This window comes from Mastomys coucha, unplaced genomic scaffold, assembly GCF_008632895.1.
Source record: "Mastomys coucha isolate ucsf_1 unplaced genomic scaffold, UCSF_Mcou_1 pScaffold16, whole genome shotgun sequence".
NCBI classification, from domain to species: domain Eukaryota; kingdom Metazoa; phylum Chordata; class Mammalia; order Rodentia; family Muridae; genus Mastomys; species Mastomys coucha.
Genome location: NW_022196898.1, coordinates 46,026,066 through 46,044,254, shown reverse-complemented (window position 1 = coordinate 46,044,254; position 18,189 = coordinate 46,026,066). Strand labels below are relative to the sequence as shown.

The 18,189-nt window shown below is 40.9% G+C and overlaps 1 protein-coding gene across 1 annotated transcript in view; it reads right to left on the bottom strand.

The window, feature by feature from the left end:
• Nucleotides 1-18,189, bottom strand: part of Hmgcs2 (3-hydroxy-3-methylglutaryl-CoA synthase 2) — a 29,347-nt gene that overhangs the window by 7,020 nt on the left and 4,138 nt on the right. The window contains exons 2-6 of the mRNA XM_031374959.1: nt 10,105-10,559; nt 4,123-4,248; nt 3,220-3,384; nt 2,815-2,980; nt 1,112-1,282 (exon numbers count right to left, since the gene is read on the bottom strand). Coding sequence (XP_031230819.1) covers nt 1,112-1,282; nt 2,815-2,980; nt 3,220-3,384; nt 4,123-4,248; nt 10,105-10,559 — 1,083 coding nt within the window. The remainder of the gene's footprint in view (nt 1-1,111; nt 1,283-2,814; nt 2,981-3,219; nt 3,385-4,122; nt 4,249-10,104; nt 10,560-18,189) is intronic.

Here is an 18,189-nt window from a genome sequence, read left to right as displayed (position 1 = left end):
GGAGGAGGAGGAAGGTAAATGGTGGTCCAGGAGGAGTTGCAGTGGGTGATGGAGGGTAGAGTGCTCTAAATACACTTTATACTATATAAAATTACTAAATTTAAAAAAAAAAACTGTAGAAAAGCAGGTATTGTTGTCCTGACAATTTTGGCATTTTGATTTCTTTAAAAGTATTTTACAGAAATATTACAAGAATATGTTTTCATTTTAATTCCAGGTGTGGAATATAGGGCTGCTTCACATGGTGCACAGCAGCTGACTATGATTTGCCTCGTGCTCTAGCAGGGGGGTGTCATTTTGCCAGTGGCAAACAATTTCAGTGATTGTGTGATATTTGCAAGTCTGGGGACTTTTCAGAGGGTACATAAATGCTAGGGCCCTAAGCAGCAGGGTGGGTTGCTGGTTGTTATTGGTTGTAGCTTGTTAAGTAGTCATGCACAAAAAAGAAACAAGAAGTTAGATATCCTGACAGCAGAGATCAAACTTGCCCTGAGGAACTCAGTGCTCCTAATCAGCAGGAAGCAGTGTACCGATGACATCACCCACTTTCCTTCCTATCCTTTTCCCTCACCTATCTAGGGCTAGAGGACTGAAAGAGTAGAAAAAGGATGGTGACAGGTAGAAGAAAAGAGAACCCACAAATTAGTAAAAGATGGGTTATGCATTGTTATATAAATACTTTAAAGTTGAAGAAAGTAAGGATCATACAGGTTTGGGGAGTTACTTTTCAAGATATATGGTAAATAGGTTTGAACACCATTATAGGATCTAAAACTAACCCCTAAAATCCCCCATGCTATATTAAATATAGAGATGTTAAATGAGCATGATAAACATATGCCCACATGTTCCATTTTCTCACTTCCTGGGGAGATCTTGCACTTTTCCCAACATACATACTCACACTGGAGGAGTTCAACACAGCCAGCAAGCCTGTCCCCAACCACCTCTAAAACAAGCTGCAATATTCCTATCCATCCTTTCTCTCTGCCTTTATTGTAAAAGTCTACCTCTCAACAAACCAAAAGAATAGATTGGAAGAAGAGCCAAATTTGGTTGGCCTGTCAGCTCATGGATGGAGAACAGCAGGCAGGCCAGGGGCAGTACTCACTGGGAGAGAAGTGAGGCCAGGCACCCATAGAGAGATGAGGTGTACATGTTCCCGTTGTTTGTGGAGAGGTAAAGGGAGGCTTTGGTTTTCTTGTTGAACATGTCCAGGGAGGCCTTCAAAAGAGCCTTGTCTACCTCCTTGTTGGTGTAAGTTTCTTCCAGCTTTAGACCCCTGTGAGGCAGAGCAAGATGTTCACATGATAGCTGACAAGAGAAGGCTGGGGATGTGGCAGGAGAGGGCTTCTGGAGAGAAAATTCTAGGGTGCATTTTTTAAAATTACTATGCTTAGACATTTGAAGAGTTCAAAGTGGCAGTCCAATCATTCTGAGAAATCATTCACACACACGTTTGTTTGGGACATCTAGTCACATTTCACAGTCCATTGGAAAACTGAAAATCATGATGGAAACCATGGCTCTGCTCCAGGGAATGGAGTCTAAGTGCTTTGCGAATGGCTCTCCTTGTGGGAAGCCCCCAAGCAGAAGCTCCTGTATGCCTGGTAAGGATCCGTGTGACAGAATCTGCAGCTGTGGCTGGGACTGGCCATGGGATGATCCCTTTCCTCTAGTACAACACTATGCCCACCGCTCTTGGCAGCTTTGTCTTTCACTTTGTCTGTAACAAATACGGCAATGGCGTAATAGAAATCTCTTTATGATCCTAAGGTGGAGTTATTGAAACTATACAGTGGAATTGAGATGATACTTGAAGCAATTAAAAATGCAGAAAGAATAGTTTTAAGAAGAACAAAATAGAAATTATACAGTTTCAGGAGGCACATAATTATTCTCTTAAAAGCACATAGTTCACTCTGACTCAGAAAGCAGCCCTTGCAAGAATAGATTAGGGATGTTAAGGAATACACATAAACATGAAGACATTAGTTCAGAATCAACTTTATAGGTTCCAGCACTTCAGAGAGTAGAAGAGGCCGGCCAAGAGTCAATCAGCTCTGTGCTAACAGATTAAATCTCCTCATCTTCGCTATAGTTGTACAGGACAGAAACATGGATACTGGCAAAATAGATTCAGATAAAAACCTGTAAAACTTGGTGTGAGAGCTACCAGCTTAGATGTTTGAGGTACAGCATGCTAATCACAGTGGTCACAGAGATGTGCTCAATTATTAGACCATAAGGTTAAATATCTGCCTAGGAAAATAAAGTGTATGAGAAAGAACTTTATGGAAAAACATTCAGGGAATTATTGTCTGCCTTCTTGGAACATGTTTGAGGAACTAAAACTGAACTTTTATGCTTTATGACTTTGGAATGAAGTCGATACAGAGAGGCTTAAGCTATTCGGGCCATCTGCAGTGAAAGCAAGGTCTGGGGCTGGACCACTGCAAGCTGGTGGTCATTTCCTTCATTTATGCTGATGCTACATCCATGTCCCCGGGACCCTTGAACCCATCGGAGCAAGACTCCAGCAAAACGTATCACATCAAAATCATACCACACACTCTGCTTACCATTCAGTCTTTCTTTTTACCTTTCTTTCCTCCCCTAGTACACAGAGAGCCCCATGTAGTCCCATCCCACCCCATCCCTCTGTTGAAAGGATGGCTTAGCATTCTTTCTGCTGTGTTGGAGGGTTGCCATCTGCTTCTCCTAGGAGGACAGTCTACATCCGAGGTGTGAGGGAGGCCTTTTGCTGCCTGCCCTCCATAAACCTAAGCCTCCCTCCTCTTAAAGAAGACCCACCTGAAGGCCTCTAGGTCCTTGTATATGGTGTTCTGTTTGTCACTGCTGGATGACAGGAAGTCATTGAACATCAGCCGAGCTAGGGATTTCTGGACCATCTTGCAAAAGGGTGTGTGGAAGATCATATACTGCACGTCATCGAGGGTGAAAGGCTGGTTGTTCCCAGCTAGAAAAGAAAAGACAATGAGCCACTGAGGTCCCACTCGTCCAGATTTAAAGACGCCGAGGGGCTCAGCTTCCCAGAGAGATGGTTCCTACCTCCAGCACACACTCAAGGGTCCCTCATTCACCCCATTACACATTCTCTCCATCATTCCTCAGGCATTACTAACTATTCTCTGCGGGGAAAGGAAGACTCCTGGCTGTGGGAACAGAGCCCCACTTTCTGCCCTCCCAGCCGCAGACCTTGCTTCCACTGATTCTGGATCTTCTTGCGGTAGGCTGCGTAGCATCGATCCAAGGCCCGCAGGTAGCACTGAATAGACAGCTTCCCATCCACCAGTGGGTACTCTGAGGCCAGGTTTGGTTTGTAGAAGTCGTATGCGTTCTCCATGTGGGTTCCCCTCAGCCCTGAAAAGGCATACAGAAGGTTCCAGGGACAGTCTTACTCTGGTTGCCTTGAGCAGAACGGAGGGGAGATTCCAGGCTCTGCTCTATCTCCTATGCCCAAATCAGAGCCTTTTCAGTGCCCTCCCATTGGCAAACAGAGTCAAAGAATATTAGTCACTTCTTTTATTAGTAGTATTAATATTATTACTATTATCGTTGTTGTTTCGTTTTTTTGTTTTTGTTACACAGAGAAACGCTGTCTCTGTGTAACAGCCCTGGCTGTCTTGAAACTCACCCTATAGACCAGTCTGGCCTCAAACTCACAGAGATCCACCTGCCTCTGCCTCCCAAGGACCACCCACCACCACCTACCTGGCCCCAGATGATTGGTTTTACAGAAGTGAGATTTATAGTTCTCTCTCCACATCTCTGTGGGCTTGTCACAATCTAGACTAGAAGGCAGAATTCTCCAAGCCCTACTTTATGTCCAGATTTCTTCTTTCACAGTTAGCTCCACTGAGACTCCCTAAGGTTTCTCGCCTGCATTTGCCACACCCACTCCATGCACCACTATCCCAGTGCACAATGAAACCGCCAATTCTGGCTTCTCTCTTCCTCCTAGGCAGCTACTCCCCAGGCCAGACTTTCAGAGGCGAGCACCACCATCCTCAGTCCTGAGTAGTGTGGATGACAGTTTGGGAGCAGAATCTATGGCATGACCGCACAGCACACAGCCTCTTGGAAATGTTTCTTACGAACCTTGTTCCAGGACTAGAGGGGCCTTGGGCCCGATCAGCATCGCCACAGCCCCAGCACCCCCCGTGGGGCGGGCATTACCACTTGGGTAGACTGCAATATCACCACAGACCACCAGGGCATAGCGACCTGCCAAGACAGACGGAGACAATTAATTAGTCATGACATCACTGCCAAATCCAGAGTGGAGTGAGGGCCTGTTGTGTGCCAAGCACAGTCTTATATGCTGGAATTGGATGGAACCAGACCAAAAATAAAATAATTACACATAAACTCTAGTGAAACCCACAGTCCATTTGTAGTTGAAATATAAACTCAATGCTCGGGTTCCCAAAGTCTAGTTATAGAATGTTTACTTACTCAGGATCATATGTATAAATTATATTTTTTTAATACATTTTTTTCAGTGCATGTATGTTTGCAGGCACACAAGACAGTGCAACACATGTGGAAGTCAGAGAACAATTTGCAGGAGTCAGGACTCTACCACATGGGTTCTGGTGATGGACCTGAGATCATCAGGCTTGGTGGCAAGCACCTTTACCCACTAAGCCATATTGCTGATCCCCAGGATTACTTATTTTTTCAAAATTTTCTTTGCTTCTATTTTTAGGGTTTAAATTTTACTTTTTAGATTTATTTATTTTAGTCTGTGTGTATAAGTGTTTTGACTGCATGCGCGTATCTGCACCGTGTATGTGTCTGGTCCCCGCAAAGATCATAAGAAGGGATTCAGTCCTCTGGAACTGGAGTACAGGTAGTTGAGAGCCACCATGTGGCTACTGGGAACTGAACCCAGGTCCTCTGCAAGAACAAGTGTTCTTAACTGCTGAAGCATTCTCCAAGCCTGTTTTTAGTGTTTTTGAGACAGGGTCTCATTACGTAGGCCAAGTTGGCTTCTGACTCAAGAACCTCCTTCATCAGCAAGTGACACGATAGCAGGTGATGCCTGGCCTGAATGCCATTTCTAAATTCACTTAAAACTTTATTAACTGGTACTTGTGGAAATAATTTAGGTTTTTCCCAACCAACTTACAGCACCCACATCTTCAAATATCTTCTATACAATAGAAGGACAATACATCGGGAAAGAAGTTAACATTTAAAATCTTTTTTGTTTTGTTTTGGGTTTTTTTTGTTGTTTTGTTTTGTTGTTGTTGTTTTTTGTTTGTTTGTTTGTTTTTGTTTTTTTGGTGTTTTGTTTTGTTTTGTTTTGTTTTTTTCGAGACAGGGTTTCTCTGTATAGCCTTGGCTGTCCTGGAACTCACTCTAAAGACCAGGCTGGCCTCGAACTCAGAAATCTGTCTGCCTCTGCCTCCCAAGTGCTGAGATTAAAGGCTTGTGCAACCATGGCCCAGAAGTTAACATTTAAATACAAACTAAATACCCATTATCCTCAGTCCTTAAACACGCCAGAGAGGTAGGTACCGCACCAACATTCATGGCTGAGGACGCTGCTTCCAGAGGAACTTACCTAGAGCATTCACCTACTGCAGTGGTTCTCAACCGTGGGCTGCAACCCCTCTGGGGATCAAGCAACCAAGGATTGAAAATCAGATATCCTATATATCACATATTTACATTACATTCATAACAGTAGCAAAATTACACTTGTGAAGTAGCAACAAAAATAATGTTATGTTTGCGGGTCACCACAACATGGGGAACTATATTAAAGTGTTGCAGCATTAGGAAGGTTGAGAACCACTGACCTAGTGGATATGGACTTTGAAATTCAAACCCTGTTCTGACCGAATCCTAACCACAGGACCCTAACACAGATATGGACAAAGGCCCTCTCCCTTGTGTCCTGGCAGTGTTGTGGATTGAACAAAGTCCTTGAGCATGCTAGGCAAGCACTCTCCCACTGAGCTCATTCTCAGGGATCCCCTCTTCACAGAAGGATGGAACTGAGGCCCCCAAACTAAAATATTTGTCCCCAATTACACAGCTAATAAATGTAAGATAAAGCTTTGAGAGCCAGGATTCCAAATCGCAGTCATTGGTGTCCAAGGGTGTCCTTTCTGTAATTATAACAACCTCAAGAAAAAAAGTATTAGGGTTTTCCTAACAACATTGCATATGTGTGTGATTGAAGAATAAATGATACTTTTGTATTAGATATCTATTTTCCACTCTCAATGTGAACACTTCAGCACTTAGATGTCATTTAGGAAAATTGCTTTAGATAAATCAAAAGACAAACTGAGAAGTGTTTACAATACTTACAACTGTCAGAAAGCTATTTTCCTTCATTTATAAGAGTCTCATTTTTAAAACAGCCGTGTAAATTTTTTTAAAAAATTGGCTGAAAATATTCAAACAGCCTGGGAGAAAATCTTTACAAGCTACACTGCAGACAGTAGACCACTGTCCAGAAATTTCCAAGCATTGCAGAAATTAAACACCAAGGGAACAAAACCTTCAATCAACAAATGAGCTGAATAGACTTTTCAACATGATAAAAAAAGAAACACAGGTGGCCAATAATTATTTTAAAAGCATTCTATATTCTTAGCCATCAGTTAAATGTGAGTTAAAATGACTTTGAGGCCACCCAGTCATAATGGCTATCATCAATAAGTTTATTTAAAAATGCTGGAAAGTGCTGGGCAATGGTGTCGCATGCCTTTAATCCCAGCACTTGGGAGGCAGAGGCAGGTGGATTTCTGAGTTTGAGGCCAGCCTGGTCTACAGAGTGAGTTCCAGGACAGCCAGGGCTATACAAAGAAACCCTATATCAAAAAAACAAAACAAAACAAAACAAAAATGCTGTAGAGGATGTGGAGAAAGAAGAACCCTCATTCAGTGTTGGTGAATTAATTAATTCAAATTAATACAGACATTATAGAAATAAGTTTGGAGATTTCTGAAGAATTGAAAACAGAACTACCATATGACCCAGCTATTTCATCCTGGGCACACACCCAGAAGTCCCCATACTCCACCACTGAGATATATGCACCCTGTGTTTAGTGCTGCTTTATTCAGTATAGTAAAGAATTGGAATCATCCTAATTGCCTTCAACAGCTGAGAAGATAATAAAACTATATAAGATATATGACTATATAATAATAGATATAAAACAGATAATAAGACTATATAAAACAGAACACCATTCAGCTCTGAAGAAAAACAGAATCATATTTGCAGAAAAACAGGTGGACGTAAACTGTATAATACTAAGCAAGGTCATATAATTTCAGAAAGAATTTAGTCAATAATATTTACACATGTTCACACCAAGTGCATGTGGGAAATAACACACAGAAAAGAGAGCAAGAAAAGCGAAGTGTTAAGGGATGAGGAAGGACTGGCTGCAAGTAATGGCCCTGAGATATAAAGCTCTTTTTTTTTTTTAAGTTCTAAGTCTGTCATGGAGTTTCTGGTTTGGGTGCTAGATAACTGCATCAAAGTACATTCAACAGTGAGAGTATAAGATCCACAGCATCCTCCCGAATGGTGATTCTAACAGAAGAGAAGTTAACTGAGTTGAATAGCCTTTGGGTCTGCTTAATTTCATTGTATGCCCTTTTTTTAAAAAAAGAAGATTTTTATTTTTATATATTTTATGTGTATGAGTACACTGTAGCTGTACAGATGGCCGTGAGCCATCATGTGTGTGGCTGCTGTTGATCTCAGGACCTCTGCTGGCCTGCTCGCTCCAGCCCCACTCGCTCCTGAGTAATTCACTGTAGCTGTCTTCAGACGCACCAGAAGAGGGCGTCCGATCTCATTATAGGTGGTTGTGAGCCACCATGTGGTTGCTGGGATCTGAACTCAGGACTTTCGGAAAAGCAGTCAGTGCTCTTTCCCGCTGAGCCATCTCGCCAGCCCCATTGTATGTCTTTTTAATTTCCAGCTTTTTTAACATAAAGTTTTTCAAAATTCTATTTCTCTTCATTTACAAATGTCTTGTAAAAAGAAGAGGACAGCTTGTTCGAGCCAGTTCTCTCCATCCACCCCCAACTCAGGCTTGGCAGCGAGCACCTTTACCTAATGAGCTGGCCTGCCAGCCCCTTCATTTTTTTTTATATTGTTTAGTCTCTTTTCTTTCATTTTTATGCCAGTGTGTGTGCATGCGTGCATGTGTGTGCACATGTATATACATTGATGTGTGTATCCATGTTCGAATGTGTGGAGGTGCATGTATGCGTACTGATGTACACATGCTGCTTGCGTGTGGAGGCTTGCAATTGATGCCGGGATCCTCCTAGATTACTGTCTACCTTACACTGTAAGGCAAGGTCTCTCACTGACCCCAAAGCTTGCCATCTTGGTTAGGTTAGCTAATCAGCTTTCCCCAAGGATCCCAGGTCGCCACTCCCGCAGCACTGGGATTACAGGTGGGTCTCCGTACCCCCCCCAGCTTTAACGTGGAACCTGGGATCCAAGCTCCAGTCCTTGGGCTTGCTCTGCAAGAACTTTAACCATTGAGCCATCTCTGCAGCCCTGGTCTCCTTACTTAAAGCAAAGAATGGTAGACTATACACTCCCTAACACCCATGGCCAACACTAGAACCTTATATTTAATTTTGTGATTGGTATCCACTGTGGTTTTTAAGGCTTTTTGGCCTAGATTCAAGCTCAGTAAATAGAGAGTTGGCCAAGGTCCAGAGGTAAACAAAAATTCAGAGGCTCCAGGAGATTAATGTGGCAGTTTAAAGAGAATATCCCCCACAGGTTCATTTGAATGCTTAGTCACTGGGGAGAGGCACTATTTGAAAGGATTAGGAGGTGTGGCCTTGTTGGAGGAAGTGTGTCACTGGGCATGGGGTTTGAGATTTCAAAAGCTCAAGGCAGGCCCAGTGTCTCTCTTTTCCCATTGCCTACAGATCTGGATGTCCAACCCTTAGCCCCTTCTCCAGCACCGTAACTGCCTGCCTGTCTCCATGCTTCCTGCTATGATGATACTGGACTAAACCTCTGAAACTGTAAGCCATCCCTAGTGGAATGCTTTCCTTTGTAAGAGCTGCCATGATCACGGTATCTCTTCACAGTGTTCTATTAACACTGGCTAAGACAGTTGCATTACTGAGTGAGATTAGGTATCTCACTCTCACAATTTTTCTCTTGGACTTTGCCTTGTTCTCTGAACAGGACTTATCCCACCAATGCAGCCCTGGGGAAGGATGTAAGGAAGATACAAAGCAATGTTAATATGTTAAACAAAAGTCAACATTTCAGCAGCAGGACCGTAGAAGTTCACGGTCCACCCTGTGCTTCTCTCAGCCCATTCTGACCAGTGTCCACTCCTTACCACAGAGACTTGTGTACACACATCTCTGTCTTAGAGATCCAGGAGGTAATTAAGAAAACTAAGCACAGAAAGACCTGTTGGGTTTGGTTTGGTGTTTTACCTCTACACTCATGTCAGTGTGGTATTTACTCTTAATTGTCACCTTGATGTGATGTATTATCACCATAGAAACAAACCTCTGGGCATGTCATGGGAGAGTTTCTTATTTAGGCTAACTAAAGTAGAAGAAGCACTCTAAAAGTGTGTGACATCATCCCATAGGCTAGGTTCTAGATTACTTCCTGACTGGGGATGTCCCGTGATCAGCTCTCTCTAATTCCTGCACAATGGAATGGATTCCACCATGATGAACTGTGCTCACTCAAACTGTGAGCCAGCATGAACCCTTCCTTCCTTAAGTTGCTCTTGCCAGGGGTTTTGTCACAGCTGCAAGATAAGTAACTAAAGCAGCAAGACACTGACTATTGCACCTTCTCATCTACAGTCAGGCACAGAACTCACACCACAGGATACTGTGCAGAATAAATGAATGACTAAATGAACATGCTACCTGAGTAACTAACTGCATAAAGCTGTACCTATCTTCATGGCTACTGTCACTGCTTTTGTTGGGATATAGTAGCAACTGCATGGATAAATTGCCTTTCCCTCCCCAGTTTAAAGAGCTGAGAAGCAAAGCACAGTCTTCAGCCTTTACTCTAAGAACCATACTTCTGTAACATACCATCCCAGTAGCTGGACTCCATCCAGTTAGCAGCATTGAAGAGGGAGGCAGTGCCACCATAGCAGGCATTGGTGGTATCTATGCCCTCAATGTCAGTGTTGCCTGAATCCTGGAAGAGTTCCATGAGCACTGTTTTGACAGCCTTGGACTTGTCAATGATGGTCTCGGTGCCCACTTCCAGGCGACCCACAGCATCCCATGGCAGCTTTGTGCGTTCCATCAGCCTCTGAACCACTGTCAGGCACAGGGAGTTGATGTCTTCCTGGACCGAACAAAAGCCCATACGGGTCTGGCCCAAGCCCACTGTATACTTCCCTGCTTCCACATTGTTGAACTTCTCCAGGTCAGTTTGGTCCACATATTGGGCTGGAAAGTAGACCTCCAGGGCAAGGATTCCCACATCTTTTGGCCATGTATCTGTCTTGGCTAGGGGAGCAGGAGGGATTGTAGAAAACCTGTGGTTAAAATAACAGTTGTAAATCTACTAAGGTCTTTGACAGTTACCTCAGAACAACAACGATGACAACAAAAACAACCAATAATGTGGCAATTATTGTTTATGTTTTAGTATGTTTTGAAGGTATGTTATCAAGTGAGGAAAAATTTAGTAGTTATAGCTGTTGAACTTACCTTTTTATCCTTTTACACATCATAGAGTGTACTTTTCCTAATAACATAGCTATACACGTATTGTGTGGTACACTCTTTGTATGGTAGTCTGCCCAGACTTTCAATTGCAATATGAGTGTTGATTGTCAGTTTGCTAGGACCTGAAATCACCTGGGAGACAAACCTTTGGGCACATCTGTGAAGGATCCTTGAGATTAGGTCAGATTCTGGGTGTGCATGACTAGGAGGGATTATCTTGATAGGTTTAATTGAGATAGGGAGGACCATCCTGGAGGAGTGGAGTACTTTTCCTTGGGCTTGGTCCTGTGTTGTATAAAAAGTAAGAAGCTAGCTGAGCATGGCTACTCATTGTCCTCTGACTCCTGACTGCCTCAAGCTCCTGTCACTATGACTTCCCCACCATGGTAAACTGAACTCTAGAACTGTGAACTAAAATAAATATTTCTTGTCTTAAATTGCTTCTGTTACTGTATCTTGTCATAGCAAAAGGAACAAACGTCTTTATACCTTTTTTTCTTATTATTTTAACTTCTAATAGTTTTTTGTTTTGTCTTATTTTGTTTACCCGTGTGTCTTTTATTGTTGTTTGGGATTTTTGGTTTTGTGAGTCAGAGTCTCTTTATTTTACCCTGGGTAGCTTTGAATTCTGAATTCTCCTGACTTCCCTCCTGAGTATTGAGATTGCAGGGCTGGTGGCTTGAATAAGAATGGTCCCCATGGGGCTGGTGAGATGGCTCAGCAAACAGCTACAGTGAATTATGGCAGATGCCAGCTGGTGAGCAGGGTGGAGCAAGTGGGCCATAGCAAGTGGGGCCAGCAGAGGTCCTGAGTTCAATTCCTAGCAGCCACACACATGATAGCTCACGGCCATCTGTACGGCTACAGTGTAATCATACACATAAAATAAATACAATAAATCTTAAAAATAAAATAAAATAAAGAGTGTTAGTTCTTAAAGAAAAAAAAAAAAGACTGGCCCCTATAGACTCATATATTTGAATGCTTGTTTGTTAGGAAGTGGCACTGCTTGAGAAGGATTAGGAGGTGTGGCCTTGTTGAAATAGATGTAATCTCGTTGAAGGAAGTATGTCACTGGGGGTGGACTTTGGGATTTCAAAAGCCTAAGCCAGTCCGGTGTCTTTCTTTTCCTGATACCTGCTGATCCAGACGTAAAACTCTCAACTACTTCTCCAGCACTATGTCTGCCTATGTGTTGCCATGATCTCCATCATGATGATGGACTAAAACTCCAAAACTGTAATCCAGCCCAAATTAAATGCTTTGTCTTATAAGAGTTTGTCATGGTGTCTCTTCGCAGCAATAGAACAATGAGAAAGCAGGTGTAGTTTATCACATCTGGCAACATTTATCATTTATAAATTTCATAGTAGAGTCTTTGAAAAACTTTAAAAATCCTGACAATAGTGGTGTTTTAATTAGAGTATTTAGTCTGTTTATATTTATCGTAATTACTGATATAGTTGTGATGAAGTCTATCATCTATTTTTTACTTGTTTATATGCTCTCTCATCTATTATTTCCTCTTTCCTGGATTCTTTTCAAATAAATAAACATTTACTAGTTTAAATATATATATACCCTTGCTCTTATTCCTTCTCTGCATTTTTATTGATGATCCTAGAAGTTACAATAGGAATAGTTTATCATAAACTAAATAAATTACTATTCCTACTGAGAAGGGAAAATCAGGAAGATGGCTGATGAGCAGTGTCTGGTTTTCTTTCCTCTGTAATGAGGAAAACAACAGCTAATTCACCAGCATGTTTGCACAGAGTACTAGAGTAAAGTGGGATGTGGAAAACAATATTGAAGAACATGGAAACACGTGATGACCTTAGAAAGAAGGGACTAGCATCTATCCTCCAGTCCTCCTATTTTTCAAGACCAGCTGAGCTAAGAGGGGTTTGCTCAGCAGGGAAAAAGTAACCAGTAGTCCTCATGGTGTAACATGCTGCTTACTGAAGGAGTGTCTACAACCTTCACAGCTCCCAAGTCAGGTTTGGGTAACTACCTATTTACTACACCACCAAATTGCCCTACAGAGGAGCCTAGCCCATCCCACTCCAGCTTCATAGGGCTATTTTGGAACATTGCCTATCTTAGGGTCCATAAAGCAACCAAGTAACTGCTTCTATCATCTTTGCCAATCCACTTCTGTGAAATATATAGATGTCTCTGCTTACCTTCTTATACACCTAGAAATCATATGTTGAACAATTTGTTCTGAAGAAGACCCAATTTCTGCTTTTCAGGAAACACATGAAAAGCAGATAATAAGCAGTCATACCTGCATAGCTTGCCTACTAAGGAACACAGGTCATATAAATGACTGGCCAAACATGTAATAGAAAGACATACATATTCAATCTCTCAATTAAAAGCTACAGACTGGCTGGATGCACTAAAGCCTGGTGATACACTCTCTACATTAAACTCATTATGCCATTGAAGACATGCATAAACCAACAGTGATGGGATGGAAAAAGATACAGAAATAGAACCCAAAGCAAGCAGGAGTAGTTATACCGCTGTAAATAAAGTCTGTAGAAAGAGATGCAGAAAGTTGTTGTCTAATGCTAGATGGATCCATTCAACAAAAGTAAATAATTATAAATATATATACACTCAAGGTAGGAGCATGAACTATGTAAAGAAAGATTACAGATATGCTGGGAAAAAAAACAGATTCTAATACAGTAATAGCTGGGGACTTCACCACCATCACTTTCATCAATAGACAGCTCACTGAGACAGAAAGTTAACAAATAATGCGGTTCATCTGCACTATAGACCAAGCAAATTGAACAGAGGTTGACAGCATATTCCACCTAACAGTGATTGTGGCTAATGTCAATGAAATGCTTACTTACAAAACCTATGAGATAAAGCAAAAACGACACCTCGAAGGGAGCTTACGGCAATGTGCCTACATCCAACAGATTATGAGTAAACAACTTAATGATGCAACTCAAGGACCTAGAAAAGAACCAAGTCAAAGGTTCTGAAGGGAAAGAAAGAACAAACAGCAGAGTAGAAATAAACAGACTAGAGAATAAAACAATAAAAGGAACAATGAAACAGAAGTAATATTTGAAATGAAAAAGCAAATTGATAAGCTTTTAGCTTAATTAATCAAGAAAAATCCTGGTATGTTGGGTAAGGAGCAGCACTGGGGCTCATCATCCACTAGTCTAGACAATCAGAAAGCTCCATGTTCTTACTGTGGTACAAGCCCAAAATGAAAACAATTTTTAGACATTGGATTTCATTGTAATAAGGCTTTTACCTCCATCGTAGCTAAGCTGAGAGTTGACAGACAGTTCTGCTGCGCCAAGGAATGAATTGTAGGCATGATTTTTGGATACAGACTTTCTGGTTATAACTATTTGACTTGAGTGAGTGACATCATTCTCAAGCCACAGGTTACATTCAGTTAAGAAATGGTGTGTGTATTAAGATAGTCTATCCATAAAGTCATTCACCAACTGTTTCAATGAACAATGGTTCTGCTTGGAGGATGGCACAGACATTAGGTGTGGGTAAGAATCTGGTTCATTGGCTGTGATAATTTGGAAAAGCATTCATCTCAGAGAAAGAGGAACTTCTAAAGTCCTCTTCTTCAAACTTGATACAAGAGCTACAAATGTCAAACAAAGCATTCAGTCTCACTCTTTGTTGTTCTTTCCTACAAGCCACCTCCCAAGTTAATTGTCTATGTCTCCCTTGGGTATATAAATACTTTTGAAATATATAAGCTGTTCTGAAAACCATAATATAGTGTAAAAACATGAAATAAACAATACTACTAATAGAGAGGCTGAGATAGGAGAAGCAAGATTTCAAGACCCTTATGTTGTACACAGCAAGACACTGCCACAAACAAGCTGAAAGCATATATAGATTGTACAATATTGGACCTTTTTCTCCAATTAGCAAATTAGAGAGACTGTTGGATGACAATCAACAAATTTCTAATTCCTCATATTTTTGGATTTCAATCACTTAGGATATGTTGGTAATATTAATTTTCATATTAAGATATTAAGAAAAGGTAATTATCACTTCCTGTTGTTTTTGTTGTAAGAGGTAGAATTATATTTGTGTGGATTTGTGGAAAGATACTGTGTAAATTTTGTTTTGTCATGGAATATCTTCTTTTCTCCATCTATGGTAATTGAGAGTTTTGCTGGGTATAGTAGCCTGGACTGGCATTTGTGTTCTTGTAAGGGTTTGTATGATATCTGCCCAGGATCTTCTAGCTTTCATAGTCTCTGGTGAGAAGTCTGCCGTAATTCTGATAGGCTTGCCTTTATAGATTTTAAACTCTACTAAAAACAAAACAAACAAACAAACAAATAAAAAGACTTTATATATTTATGTTTATTTAAGAAAATGCTAGTAGTGATGTATTATTTTGAAATACACAGTTAATATGTTTGGGGTTATTTTAAATTTATATTGAGAAAAATGTATATATTTTCAGTATTGCTGTAGACAAACATCTACATAAGACTGTTAAATTGATTGTTGTTTTATATCAAACAACTTTTATAATACTCATTTTATTGTTATAATTTTTATAAGTTTTAAGGAATATGATAAAAAATATTGTAGGTATTGAAGAGGGTGTCTCTGGGAGGAGCTGGGGTACAAAAAGGAAAGAAGAATGTGATTTAATTCTATTTACTTAAAATATGTTTTTAAATGTTAACAAATTCAGATAAATTGAAATCATGTAACTTTTCTCAGCATAATGCAATAAAAGTTAAAAAAATAAAATAAAATAAATAAAAAAGATTTGTTTATTGTAAAAAAAAAGAGTGCTGAGTAAAAACCATCAAGATTTTAAAAAAAAAAAGAAAAAGAAAAAGAAAGCTCCATGTTCAGTGAAAGCTTCTGTCTCAACATATAGTGTGGAGGGAGATGGAGGATGACACCTGGTATTTGCACACACTCACATGTGCTCACACGTGCATACACACACATACACATGTGAGCACTTAAACTCACACACTCACAACTTTTGAGAAAAGCAAAAACAGAATGTCCCTAGTGCCCAATATGACCTACTACAAATTCTGCAGAATACGTATCATTCTATCAATGACATTCTTCACAAAAAAAAAAGGAAAAAAAGCAGCCTTGGAATTTGTGATGCTGAACAGCCAATGCAAATTTTATAAAAATGAACCAAGATGCCAGCTGTGTTAAGATAGTGATTGCAGAGGGTACAAACCTGGCACAGAGGTGCATACCCACAACCCAGGTACCTGGGAGACTGAGACAGGAGGGCTGTGTGGAGGAAACCAGCCTCTGCTACCTAGCAAGTTCCAGGTCAGCCTATTCTACAAAGCAGAAGCCTCCTCAAAGAAAGCAAAAACACACTACAAAGTTATAATAACTCAAACAACACAGCTCTGAAGTAAAAAAACAGATACATAGAGCAGCACAGCAGAATACAGAACTCAGAAATAAGCTCACACTACCATAGCCAGTCAATATACTTATGAATCCTTATGAAGCTGATTTACTTCTAAACTGCAAAAGTATGAAGAATATACATTGAAGAAATGAACTTTGGCAAAGTGTGGTGCTGAGAAACTAGGTATCTACCTAAAGTAGAAACTGGACTCTGTCTTTCACTCTATGAAAATTAAGGCATAATGGTGAATCCCAAATGCAGGACTTATATGATCATGAGTCTACTAGAAGATTAACATGCAGGGCACATGTTAATCTTGGTAGAGATTCATCTTGATTTGATTTGATTTGAGATTTGATTTGATTTGATTGAGACGTGATTTCACTATGTAGCCTGGACTAGAATTCACTGTGGAACTTAGGTCAACCTGGAGTTCATGGCCCTCCACGTCAGCTTCCCTTCTTTTATATTTACTTCCATTTATTTATTTGTTTACATATTTACTTATATGAATATGGTGGGAGCACAACAGCATGCTCATCAAGGATAACTGTGGGTGTCTGACCTCTCCTTCCACAGTATGAGTGCTGGGAATTGAACTCAGGCCATCAGACTTAGCAGCAAGCACCTTTACCCACTGACCCATCTCACTAGTCCTTCAAATGCTTTTTATAGGAAACCCCAAAGCAATGATTATTTAACACTGAAAATGCTTCTGAACAGCAACGGGAATGATACACGAATCAAGAGACAACCTCCAGTGGGAGAAAATAGTCCCAGTGTGTTCACTTGAAGGGCGCAACTCTCAGTTTACATCAGGGGTTGAAACAACTTGACAACAAAAGTTCAAAAATTTCTGTTTTAAAACAGGCCAACACCTGAATCAACTTTTCTTTTTTCAAGAGAAGATGTACAAACTGAGAACACTAAAAGTCACACATTGGTGAGGAGATGCAGAACAAAGGTACGAGGTGTGGCTACATCACAGTTGGGGGGGGGGGTTATAAGTATATCAATACCAGATGCAGGGAGGCTGCATAGGAAGGAAGGTTTGAGGCTGAAGAGACAGAGGGCTCAGTGGGGAAAGGCATCTTTACCCTGGTGACCTGTGATCTTGATGCCAACCCTGATGACCCATACCGAATCTCAGTAATACACATGGAAGAAGGAAAGACTCCTGCAAGCTGTCCTCTGACCTCCACATGTGCACCATGGCACATGAATGAACCTACACACATGTGCTCACATCCACATATGATTTTTTTTTAAAAAAAGGAGAACCTTTCATATAGAGACGACGGGGATGAGAATTGATACAGCCACACAGAAACAATACAGCAGTAACAGCAAAATCCAGAACACAACTACCATACGATTCATGAATCCCAATACTGGGTACATGCTCAAAGGAACTAAACTGATCAGACATCTTGCACACTTATTGCAGCATTATTTACACTAACCATGGTAGAGAATCCTTTGTGCTCACTGGCAGACAAGAGCATAGACAAACTGTGACATATGTGCAGGATGGAACACTATTTAGCCATGAAGATTAAATTCTGTCATTGTAGCAACACAGATAAGACATATATTAGTGTGTGCAGAAAGACTAAGACTGAATGTTCTTACTCACAGGTGGTAGCTAAGATCTCAAAGCAGTAGACACCAGAGTAGTGATAGAAGAGCCTAGAAAAGGGGTAAGGAAAAAGATGGAGAGAGGATGTGCGTAGGCATACTACTGCATGGGAGAAAAAGGGTTGGTTTGGTTTGGTTTCCCATTGTGCTAGGGATGAACGTAGGACACAAACTCAGGATATTTGAGGTAATCACACTGAACCACATCCACAGCCCAGAGAAGTGACTTTCAGTGCCTTATGACACAATGGGATCATTGTGATCAACAACAATTAATTGAATATTTAAGAGTAGCAAATAAGGCCCGGCGGTGGTGGCGCACACTTTTAATCCCAGCACTTGGGAGGCAGAGGCAGGCAGATTTCTGAGTTCGA